This window comes from Tachypleus tridentatus, chromosome 13 (assembly GCF_004210375.1).
Source record: "Tachypleus tridentatus isolate NWPU-2018 chromosome 13, ASM421037v1, whole genome shotgun sequence".
Lineage (NCBI taxonomy): Eukaryota > Metazoa > Arthropoda > Merostomata > Xiphosura > Limulidae > Tachypleus > Tachypleus tridentatus.
Genome location: NC_134837.1, coordinates 105503579 through 105516422, shown reverse-complemented (window position 1 = coordinate 105516422; position 12844 = coordinate 105503579). Strand labels below are relative to the sequence as shown.

General features: G+C 29.6%; 1 protein-coding gene and 1 long non-coding RNA gene across 3 annotated transcripts in view; one reads left to right on the top strand and one right to left on the bottom strand.

The window, feature by feature from the left end:
- Nucleotides 1–497: 497 nt before the first annotated feature.
- und (methionyl aminopeptidase und) overlaps nucleotides 498–12844 on the bottom strand; it is a 28105-nt gene continuing 15758 nt past the window's right edge. For both annotated transcript variants that reach the window (XM_076482381.1, XM_076482380.1), the window contains 6 exons: nucleotides 9535–9716; nucleotides 8994–9088; nucleotides 7093–7189; nucleotides 3209–3312; nucleotides 2143–2258; nucleotides 498–1587 (listed from right to left, as the gene is read on the bottom strand). In XM_076482381.1, coding sequence (XP_076338496.1) covers nucleotides 1335–1587; nucleotides 2143–2258; nucleotides 3209–3312; nucleotides 7093–7189; nucleotides 8994–9088; nucleotides 9535–9716 — 847 coding nt within the window. In that variant the 3' untranslated portion in view covers nucleotides 498–1334. The remainder of the gene's footprint in view (nucleotides 1588–2142; nucleotides 2259–3208; nucleotides 3313–7092; nucleotides 7190–8993; nucleotides 9089–9534; nucleotides 9717–12844) is intronic.
- LOC143240245 (uncharacterized) lies at nucleotides 4760–7011 on the top strand. The gene is made up of 3 exons (XR_013021650.1): nucleotides 4760–4883; nucleotides 5751–5847; nucleotides 6874–7011. It is a non-coding gene; the product is annotated as an uncharacterized LOC143240245 (long non-coding RNA).

The window sequence follows — 12844 nt, the reverse complement described above, 5'->3', positions numbered from 1 at the left end:
ACTAATAAGACATCAACTTCATATGTGGAACTTGAGATCTAAAATGTTGAGAAACACTGCTTTAAGCAACCTGACCTTTTCTGATTAAAAAGGTACCTCACCAATAAATAAATGTAGCTGAGTAACCATTAATTGTCTTAAATTAATCTGCACAAAAAAAAAATATTATTTAATCATAATCTGACATGTAATGAAAATTCTTTACTCTTAAAATACTTGTAGCTTATATTGTACTTTCTCTATTGATACATCAACACCTAAAAATATTATTTTGAGTTTAAATTCAGAAGTTATTAATAATAGGTGGTTGTATAAAACGCATAACTAGTGTACTTTTTATAATCCCACATTGTAGCTTGTATCCTGGGATGTTTTCAGTTGATCAATGTTTGTTTCAGCTTGTTTCTAAAATGACAAACAACATTTTTTATGTTCAGTGCATACTATATCTGAGTCAAAATGTTTGTGGTTTTGAAAAACATTTAAAAATATTGCACTAAGTTTTACAAAATTTTATTTGTTGGACAAAGTTGGATTTACAGCATTGCTTCCTGCTTGTCATATAAAATACATGACCAATCTTTTTAGTGATTTTGGCATATATTTTACAAAATTCAACTATTTTTTAAATAGAATTTCGCTAAACGTACAACATTTCTGTGGTTAGATGTTCACAATAAACGTCGAGTCAAAACTGATAATCATTAGTTATCCTGTTAAAATTTCTATATATAAAAAATTAACTTTAAGCTTATTCCAACTATTTCCTGGATAAATAATTGTATAAATAATATTTTTTCTTCTCCAAATTAAACTCTAATTTCAATGTCTTGTGCACTGAATAGGATACAGAAAAAATTTAATCAATTTGATAAAAAAAAAACTTCAAGCACAGACATTATCCTTTTGATGAGATCAACAAAACATAACTTCTAACTAAATCATGGACAAAATAGTAATTTCAGGAAATGTTTTAGTTATTTTATGCAACAGTTTGTTTTAATCAGTAGTAACTGTTTTCTACCCTGTAGAAAATTATTTATTCTGACAAGATTTTCCTCTTTAAACCCATAATTTTTTAGTGTAAAATATTAGTCTTAATTAAGGACAACAAATTCATTAAATAACATGACAATCTCTTTGAGAAGTAAAAGATATTTAAACTTAGCTAGGCTTTCTGATTCTATTTGGGTATTTATATACAGCTATTTACAGCTATCAGACAGGACTTAGGTGGAGCATATTACTATCTTGTTTATGAACACTCTGTGAAATTGAATTGTTGATCCCCTCTATAGACAGATGCTTGCCATGAGGACCGTGGTCGAGATTCCTCAATAATCATCTCCTCGGCTAACGACCTCCTTACATGTGGGCCGTAGCAGGATTGTGTGCTCAAATTGAGCAGTGTAACAACCCTTGATATCGCATAATGGTGGGTATGGAACAACAATCCCTTTGTCACACAGATCTTTCAATGCCAATAAATACTTTGTTTGTCCCAGTCTGTCCAACCATCGTCGGCAAAATGCTAATGTTCCAAAATTTTGATTTATAACATTGAGCAACTGTTTGGATCGACCCAGTCTGTAAATGAAATTTAACTAATTGATTTACAAATTTTGAAGTACAATAATTTCTAAAAGACAACTCTGATTCATTAGTTTTTTATAATAAAATATTATTTTTTACACAAAATACTGACTGACTTTAATTTCAACTTGCAACACTTAATCCATCTTTAACTTTTATTTGTAATTAGTTTAAAATGTTAACTCTCTCTGACACTAGTTGTAGTATAATATTAGAAAATTATTTTATTTATCTAAAAAAACTAGCAAGTGATATAATCTAAAAAATTGTTGTGAACTACAAATAAGCATTCTAATACATATCACTGTTTTACTTACGACTCTTCATTTCATGATATAAGTCCAGCTAGGCCATTTACCTCATTAAACAAATGGACCATGTACACTTAATTATGTAGTTTCCTTAATTGTTTTGGCACAATTTAATGAAATTTTATACCTGAAGAAATGTGTATAATCATAAATTATTTTGAAGGAAAACTATCCTAAAATAACTATATATATATACTTTTTTTTTTAGTTATTGAAGCTTAGATCTTATATTAGTTACCTTAATGGAACATGACCAACATCATAGTCCTTCATATAATGTGAAACCTCCATGTCATCATGAACATAGCCTTTTCCTGTGCTACCAAAAGTCTCAATAGCATAAAATTCCCCTTCCTGCATGAGAATAAACTTAACAGTTTCAGCATAGGACCAACATCACTATCATTTTCCAAGTTTAGTTTTACTAAGTGGAATTGTATATGGTCAACAAACTTAATATGGTAAAGCTACAAATCAGTTGATCAACTAATATGTTACTAAAAATATTAATGTTCAGGATTCATATTTATATAATTATTTACCATGACATTACTAGTACAAGAAAGCTCTTGTAATTCTCTCTTCTGTTCCTAAGAATACTTAATGACTGGGATATAATAAATTACTATTTTAATATTATGAAGTATTACATACAAGCCAAGGATATTGTTCAGTATTATGTAAAGTTCATTATGAACAAAACTAGTTGATTTCAACATTCTTAACTAGTAAACTGACAGTGAGACACTAATTAGACATAAATTTGAATACAAACAGATACAAGCTAAATTGTAGTATTATTTATGTATAATTTAATTAAACTGTTGTTCTTCTTATTTAAAACCTTTAAGCTTGAATTACTTTGTAAACTTTTAAGACCTTTTGCACTGAAAATCTACAACTTTAGAAACTTCCAATGTAATCCCCACAACAGTGTGTTGTAGAGAGAAGCCTTGAATAATAGCTTCTACATAAAAAAGTAAACTGTTTGAACTGCTTAAAAATTCCTTGAATACCAAAATATTATTCAACACAGAAATTAAGATCCCTTTTCCTATTGAAAAAGATGTTAAACTGACTGAAATCATTTTAGTATTAGAAATTATAAAACCAAACATAAATTAATGAAATGGTTCAACTTTGTATATAATTCTGCTTTCAGATTGGACAATGTAAGTTTACCATTGTCTTTCACAACAACAAAATAAAATAAAAGGCATCCTATCAGCAGCTACAAGCTCTGACATAAATTCTAAATATTTTTTTTTACCATCATGTGCTGTTTTAAAGTAGTTCCAACTTACCTCCATACGTGTGGCTTCACCACCTTTTACAATTGGAACTGTCTTGCCTGCATGAATCCGATAAGGACCTATTGAATGGCCATTAAGATTTCTAATAGATTTAACTAGGGAAAGAAAGATTTTAAAAGAAATTACAATTTTTGTATTATTATCTAAAAATTCAGAACATTCTAATTTATATAAAAGATGGCTTAAAATTTGTTGGTCAAAATATGGGATATTTTCTGAATTATGTTAAATTTTTAGAAACCCATTACTGAATCCAAACTCAGTTTATCTTCAACCACATTCCATAATCTTATTTTCATTATTCTAATCTACTAGTGTTTCAATAAAAGTCATATTTACTGATTATTTCATACCTTTATTTTTAAAAATTATCACAAAAAGTTCCATTTTACATTTTTAATCAGCTTACATAAATAAATAAAACTTAATTATTCACCATATCTTGTAATGCACACAACCTTTTTTGAATAAAAATGTAAATAAAAACAGTTGTATGTGAAAAATATACATAAAGAAAATATAGCAAGTAAAATTGGAAAGATCATCAAAAACTTGATAAATCTAACACAGAACAAATATTTTTTCTGAGGTTTCCTGAAAATAATGCTTCATTACACTAGTATCTCTTAATCTTGAACCAAATGTAAGATGTAACAATATTACCACATTTGATATCTCAAAATTAACAAAATTAAAATAAATTTGTATAAATCTTACATTTACTAGAAAAAAAGAATTTTTTGAGATACAAGAACTTCAACCTGTGCTCATGAAATTTGGTACAATAATACTAAGCATTATAAGTCTTTTTATTAAAGATTTGTTTGTAATGATACAAAACCCTTTTTATGTCAGTCTAAGAGAATGAAAATACTTATTTTTATTTTACAATTTTCACATTTCATTTACGAAACTTCTAGGACATCATATAAGAATATCAATGTTATTTTTCTGAAAAACTTGGAATTGATGAAATAAAGTGAATAATAAATACCACTTTACTCTTCTGAATATTTAATTTGTTACCAATCTTCAATTTATTTATCTTTACAGTTTTAGCTGTTAACACTTTCACAACTAATTTATTTTAATATAATTGCTTTATTACCAAATTTTGTTCCAAAAAAAATCTGTTTATTACTTCATGAAAAGCAACAACTGAAAGCAAAAACTTGTATACTTATACCATAGATAAACAAACCGTTCAACTTACACAGATTTTAATCTTTCAAGCTGAAGCAAGTTCAAATTCACAAGCTCAAATTTTAAATTATTTTATTTTAGTTACTAGCCTAGAAAGGTTTTAATTTTTGAAATTTTGTATCTTTTGTTAAAAACAACTGGGAAATTTGTTTTTAAATGTTGTTTCCACTTTTTCGTGCACTTTTTTCATATGAGGTGATATGATCTTATGCATCATTCATTCATGTGTATATCCTGTATGACATCATTGGTGTGTATGTGTGGCATGCATTCTCTTCACATATGGTATGTGTGCTGTACATGTGATGTCACATGATATAATATGCAACATAATTTGGATGTTATGTGAGTTGTGGTTGTGTGCATATACTAACAGATGATAAATTAGTTAACTTTTATTTGTAGAAAAACACTGGCATGTGGTCCCTATGCTATAGTTATATTTGGTGTACCCATAACTAGGGTAAGTCTGTTTGTAATACAGCTAAAACCATTTAACAATATCATTCAATCAATGAGATTGAGAAATCTCTGTTTTTTGTAGATTTTCTGTATTTGCTCTTTTGATTTTCTCAAGTGGTTCCGAACTTGTAATTTTGTACATGGTTTGTTTATAACACAAGAATGTCTCCAATACTCTTGAAGATTTATTATATGGTTGTAGATGGCGTATAAGAATAAAGATTGTACTGCATGTATTCACTTAATTCTTATAAGTACTTATAATAATATAAGTAATAATAATATAATTATATAATAATAATAATAATAAACTCAAAATAGACATAAAAACAAAGAAATAAGCATTTGACTTAGATATTAAAGCCAATTTGTACTCAGATGTCATTTTTCAGTAACCCTACTTTTTCCTCACTATGTTGCTTGTCTAAACAATAATTCATATAGCTTTAGAAGGCACACAAAAAATATCAGGCACTAAAACAGAATATCACAAATCAACTTTAATTTAACTGGCTTTCTAACCGAACTACAAATAGGTTAATAAAATTCCACCAGGTACTTTAAGCTTGCAACAACAATTGCAAATAATCTGAAACAAACTTTATATGTAAGCCTGTCAAAAAGAAATAACCACGACAACATAGTTTTTAGGTGGGGGATTTTTTTGTTGTTTTTTGTTATTGGTTATAAACATGTTGATTAAATAATTACATGTGGTTTATATAAGCACCTTGAAACCTATGATGAATAACCTCTCTGGTAAGTCTGACAAATTTGTTGATATCACAGCAAACTGAGGTTTTATAATTTTATATTTTTGCCTGCAACTATGTATAGTTAATGTTACTAATTGTTACAACACCCTCAGAGTATAATGGAAGAAAGAAATTACATAATGGAGAACCCAGAGTGTAAAATGCATCAAGCGACACACAGAAGAGCAGATTAGAACTAGGAAATCAATGGTATTTTTTGATTATTTAACTCATTACATTTGATTAATTGGTTAGTACAGTATTCCTCAAACCATGGTATATACAAATAATTTTTAAAAAAATCTTTATGCTGCCAAAACAAGTTGCCTTCCTTTGAATTGCCAAAGCTGAACAAACTTGAAGTGAAAAAAATTATAAAGTTAAATTTGAGCAAAGCACAAATAAGCTCACTACATAATCTTGTGCTTAATGACAAATATAAATGCAATATTTCTATAATTGGATAGTTAGAATAATAAAAAAATCATAATAGGAAACCCTAACTTCAACTAGTTAATTATGTGATAATTTATGTAATCAGAATTTCAATTAATTGAGTGTTGGAATAAAGAAAAACTAATAAATGGAAATACTAATTTACATAGGGTGATTGATTAAATTTATAACAATCTGTTCATAGTCTTGAGTAATCACCTGTTTGAATAACTGAAGAGAGTAACAGTTAAAAACACTAATTTTGATTAATTACAATTTCAACTGAACTTTACATGACACTAATTTATATAATCACTTCTCACAAGTAATCAGTTATGTTGATTAAATTATCAAGCTCTAATGAATACTGAAAATTTATTTAAATATTTTCTTATGAAAGTTAGAAATTAAAGTGTGAATATAAAATTTGAAATATAAACTATGTATCCATATATTACAGATGTATGAAGATAAAAAAGTTGTTTCAAGTAAATGTTGAATGTAATTCCGTAGAAAAGATTATAACATGCACTCATATGCAAAGAGTGAAGAATGTAATTCCGTAGAAAAGATTATAGCGTGCACTCATATGCAAAGAGTGAAGTTTATTAATATATATCAGATATCAGACTTAAAACCACTTATCTTTTCAAAGTTGACTTAAATAACAGGTTACTGATGCATAAGATTAAAGATATGATTTTCTACTGGTAAACTGAAACAGAAATAAAACTAAGCAATAATTTGATTATATGTGATTAAAGCAACTTTAAGAAGAATTCTTGTATTTCATACTTTCAGAAAACTAGAAACATTGGAGGTAATTTGGTTGAGAGTAAATGAAGAAACCTCAGGAGAAATATGATCAGAATTATCCATAAATTAATCCAAGACTGACAAACTGATTACAGGTGGTCAAAGTAGCTGCAACTGGATGCTTGATTCATAAAACATAGTAAACTAACAATTCTACTTCATGTATAATCAATTAAAAATACTTAAAAATCACAAACTCTTTACTTGGGTAGTTTTTCCCATCTAATTCTACTTCATATGACTCCATAACTTCCTGAATGGCTCCTCCAATATCACAAAGACGAACATCAATACCAGCCTCCTGTAATATTCATACACATTAGCTCCTGTTGAAAATTATACTCCATGTCCAACAAAAAAATTCTTTAAATTTTGATATAAAACAACAAGCTTTCTGTGTTCTATTTCCAAACAATGAATCACTACTATAGCTAATTATGACACATTCAAGCCTTTTTGTCTACATGTACCCAAGTTCACAAACATATTCTACTGACACTGAAAATAAACTATAACAAATCATAGCTTGGAACCAAGTGATTTTTAAAAGGAAATATGCCAACACTGAGCTTTAAACAAAATTATTTCCCATATTACTCCTCAAATCCACTATGGAATAAAATTACAAGTAAAAGACTTAGAAATTTTTTGCCATATAAACTTTATCATCATTTGTTTTGGCTAAAGCAAAAACTTAAGAAAATCCAAACTTCTAATGATAACTTTGACTTTTGACTACTACTTGTAAGCTTTATTTGAAGGATATAAATATTTGAAATGTTCACCTGTGCACATAAAGATGTCAACATATCAATCAAAACTTCAAATCCATAGTAATCGAACATATTTGTTGTTTATTTCTAGCTGAAACAATTTGAAACCAGTGACTATTCAGTCTTACAACAGGATACGTCTTGAAATGAGCTTAGAGAATAGCACAGGATCTTTTCAAAAAACAGTTTTAGATAATTTCTAAAAAAAGGTATTGGCCTATTTTTAGAAATAAGATATGGTAAGAAAAATATTGCTTGTATAGTTTTATCAATACATAAATACACGACACTTCGCTTGTTTCGCTGTAAGGTGTCTTTCAGCAAAGTATTTAGTGTATTATAAGACATCTGACTATATTGGAGAGAGCACTAGCACTCTGTATACAGGAATGGCATGTATGCCTGTATCAAAACAATACAAAAGTCATCTGTATTTTTCCTCATAAAATGTTATTTTATTGTAGAATAGTCATAAACCTAGTAATCTAAAAGAAAAGTTTATAAAATGATGAAAGCTAAGATTCTATCCAAAGACCAAACTTTTGATAGACAAAGTGAAGAAGCCAGTAATGTAGGGATTTTATTCTCCATGTAAAGGAAAATCAGCTTAATCTGCTATGTGATCATTAGCCAGATCAAGTGATACATCCACTTTCATCCTTAATTTGTTGGTTCCTTTTTGTTTTTCTTCAAGTTCAGTAGTCAATCCTACAAAGCTATTTTATTTAACAATACGTTCTTTCCTAATACTTTTTACTACCAAAAAACATGCATGAAACTTGGCTCAACTCAGGTCAACAGTTGAGAATATTGCATAATGGCATAGCACATAGTTATAAATAAATTGTTTTTCTTTCATTATAAATTATAAATTTGCCAAATTGAATAAAGTTTAGAAAAGTTCAAAAGTTATCATGTTATATTTCATATATGATTATGTGTAAAATTTATTAACTTTTATGAATACAGAAATGACAGTATACAACTGAAAAGAATTAAAGTTTAGCTTGACCATGACTTACCAAAAGTAAGACTACAAGTAAATTTATGACTGCATTATGAAAACATTCTTATTTACAAATATCATTTTACCAATATATCTCATTTAATTGTAACATCATGTAACTCCATCAGTATTTTAATACAGCATGAACTATTTATTACATTCTTAAGCAGTGGTACTAAGGCCTATTTTTCAAACATTTAACTTTAGCTTTTCAAATTGAAACAAAACATTTGCAGTTCACAAAATCTAAATTCAAAGCATTTACATGGCTTGCAGTTAACACATGGGAGAAATTAATTTGAATTTAAAAATAAACTGAATTACACCTTAATTCCAGTATTAGTAGCATCTCGCACAGCCTCTAACAACTTGTCATATTTTGTGTTGTAGGCCAACGTAAAGGCACAATCAATGATACGACCTGAAATATTAAAACAAAATATCAAATTCTAAGTGTTAGAGCCTTAACAAAGTCTTAAAATACATAAAAAAATGTTCTGATTTGATATAAACACTCAACACAATTAGTTCCAGCTCATTCACGTCATAAAGTGTGATAAAAATATTAACATTAACAATATCTTTGCTTTTTTATAAATGATCAAATGAAACTTCAAAAACTGAATATTTATGTTTATAACTACAGAGTATTTGAAATGGTTTAAATATGATAAGTCACTTCTAACAAACTATATGTTAAAACTGAAATAAAATATTAGGGCTAACATTAAATTGAACAAATAAGTCTATCTTTATAGCCAAGTATGTCCAGTTGCACTTTTTTTTCAAACACACAGTTAATACATTTCATATAAAAGTATGCTGTCTAATCCTCACCACATTTCTTACAAATGACATGGCACTCACCATTGATGTGTGTTCCAAAGTCAATCTTACACACATCATCTTCTTGCAGCACAGTTTCGTCTCCAGCATTAGGAGTGTAGTGTGCAGCACAATTGTTCAGGGAGCAGCCAGTTGGGAAGGCCAAACCAGCTTGTAACCCATTTTCACCAATAAGTTTTCTGGCTATATTTTCCAACTGTTCACTGTCATATTTAACCATAAATAATTAATAAAATTCCTCATAAATACATACCTTAAAATATGCAACTATTTTTGAGTTCAAGGAGACACCTAAAAACTGATTTTTTTTCAAAGATAATGCTAATCAGAAGTGGAAAAAAAAAGAAAATATCTTTGATATGTTACCAAAAATGTAGTCAATTTTACCAAAAAAAAAAAAAGAAACAGCTTTCCTCACATATTGTATAAAAAGATTTAACAATGAGTTATACCAGTTTCAATGCACTTTATTAATTTTTCTAGAAAATGGTTGGAAATAAACAAAAGCCTCTTATCATGCTTAAATAGTGTACAGTACAAAACTATTATTTCATTGTATATAAATAAAAAGGAGCATGTGTACTGAAGTAAACTGTGTGAAGCAAGCACAAGAATCACAAAATTCACAACATCAAAGTTTATTTTAATCAGTGACTTCAAAAAACCCACTTTCAGAGAAATATATACATGTAAAAACAGCTCATTTGGGTTGAGAAATTTTTTTACATAGAGGATTGAACAATGTTCCAACCTTCTTCTTTGTGAACCTGACGATAACCAAAGAAGGTGAAACAATGTTCGATCCTCTACGTAAAAAATGTTTTCATCCCAAACGAGCAGTTTTTACAAATATATTTAGCAGTTTATTTTGAAAAAGTTGAAAAACATAATAAAACAATCACATTTTTCAAGGTATGTCAATTTCAAAAAGTGTATCATGTGCAGGTGTAATGAAACATAAATATACAACCTAATCCATGGTTCCACAGGGTAATGGAGAAAAAACAAAAAACTTTCCCTTTTTTTATACTTAAAAATATCAGCTAGAGCTTTAAAGTACATTATCAATATGTTAAAATTACAAAGTGCAAACAAAGTTTAGTTCGGATAGAGTAAGATAAACAGCATTAGCTTGAAGAGCAAAAAATAAATCAGGCTTTTTATAATCTAATTAGTGATTTTAAAATGTCAAATAATAGCATATTCACGTTTCAAGAAAAAGTTATGAAACTGTTAAAAAATTAGCATTCTTAACAATCTTTTTGTATTTCTGTCACCACTTCAATTTTCTTTTTATTCAGATACCATCAAAATCAGTTACATTTGAAGATTCATTCTCACTTAAATGATCTTCCAGATTATTCTGAAGCCTTTTCAGTTTTCTTCTGAAAATCATGTGCTTCCACACTTATAATTTTCCTATAATGAAAATGTGTTTCTGAATCTCTCTATACACCTCTTTTAAACAATCACTTCCAAGTATGGAAGAAAATGGTAATATGTGAGGAGGAAATATAAGAAGAGTGAGAGAACAGAAGTACTTATCAAAAATAAATTTTTAGCATAAAAAAATTATAACTCCCAATACAGTACCTTTCCTCCAGACATAACCACCAAAAGTGTCAAAAGGATACTTCTGTAGGTAAGAGATTCATATTTGAAGACTCAAAGAGAAAAACTGCACAACTTCTGATACAGGTATACTCTACACCTATTTGTGTAATGTGTAAGAAATCAGGGCAGAAAATGAGGAGCATATCCAAGTGGGAGAGACTGCAGTACAAAAATGATCCTAACCAGAGAAAGATAAAGAAATGCAATCACATAATTAGAAAAATGGATAAACAAGGATACGTCCTATGGTGTTGAGTGGCTTTGATAGGGTGGCCTGTACTTTGTAAGTCAGCTACATCCAAAACCTCCTTGCAGGGTACTAACATCTATGTTGACATCAGGTATCTAAAACAAGTCTATTGCACATAATTATCTCCCAACACAATGAAACAGGTTGGAACCATACAAAGAGCAATAACATTCATGTAATAAGAAAAAACAAGGGAGAGGCAAAGACAGAACCAGAGCAATCCCATGTATCCACACTGTGGCATGCAATATAGGAAGAAGACAGACAACAGAAAACTTGTATGAAAAATTATGTTAATTGGTTCACTCTAAATCCAAAACTAGCCTATAGGGTACTGACATTCATGTGAGAGTAGGACAAGGGCTCCCAATTGAAGGGGTAAACTGCACTCTGACATTTCACTCTGGAGTGTGGTTAATCACAAATTGGAGGACATTACATTGCCTACATCAGCAGAACACCACCATCTTAATTTGAACTGAATGGTTACAGTCATCTTATGTAAAATCCATCCAGCAGGGTGCCTCCATGGTCAACCACCCCAGTGGCTTGGAACTGGTAAGTGTTAAGGACTCTTAAACTTCACTACAAGAAAAAATGGGCTGAGAATGCATTGGAGAGCCTGGAAAAATATTGACATTTCATACAGTGCAATGGGTTATCCCAAAACCCTATTTTGAAAAGCAGACCATACTGAGTTATTCAACTGAAGAATGACAGAAATGGGCAACTATCCCCTTTTGCTTTGCCCAAGAAGTCTATGGGTGGAACAGTCTGGAATGGGCCAATTTATGAAGCAAATAATGCATGATTATTCATCTACAAGTGATCTTGTGAAACACCCCATCTCAAAGGTGAAACCATGGAATCCTTTCCAAGTGCTAGTCAACATAGCATACAGTCAAGATTTTGAGTTAAAAAATATCTGCTCAAGCACTACTTACAACAGAGCAGGATTCATGTATTCAAGGATGAAGAAAAAGCCCCTGAAAGAAAATAAAGCATTAATAAAGATACCCATTGTCAGAATCACATCAAATTCTAAAGTACATCCACAGGTGGAAAGCAAAAATCAGAAGAAGCTGAAACTGTGAGATAAGTAATAGGAGTTGAACATGTTACGACTGTACTCGTACCTACTTGTAGAATTTCCTCCAAAGGCCAACAAAGATGAAAAGCAAGGAAAAAAGTGAGGTGTCAAATTTGATGGGAGGTTACACAAAACAAAGTACAGTGTGAAAAGGACAAGAAAAAATAAGCCAACTGGATCAAACAACAAACCAACTGGTAAGGGTAAGGGTAAAAGGGGAGAGATCTCTAAACAAAGAGAGTTGCCATGTGATAAAGAGACAGAAACCATAGAAGGAAGCTGTGCAGACAATATAACAATGAAAGGCATCCATAGGGCATAGAGGTCTAACTGGATCAGGACTGGGGTAGAGATGAGAAATAGAAGGAGGGAAAATA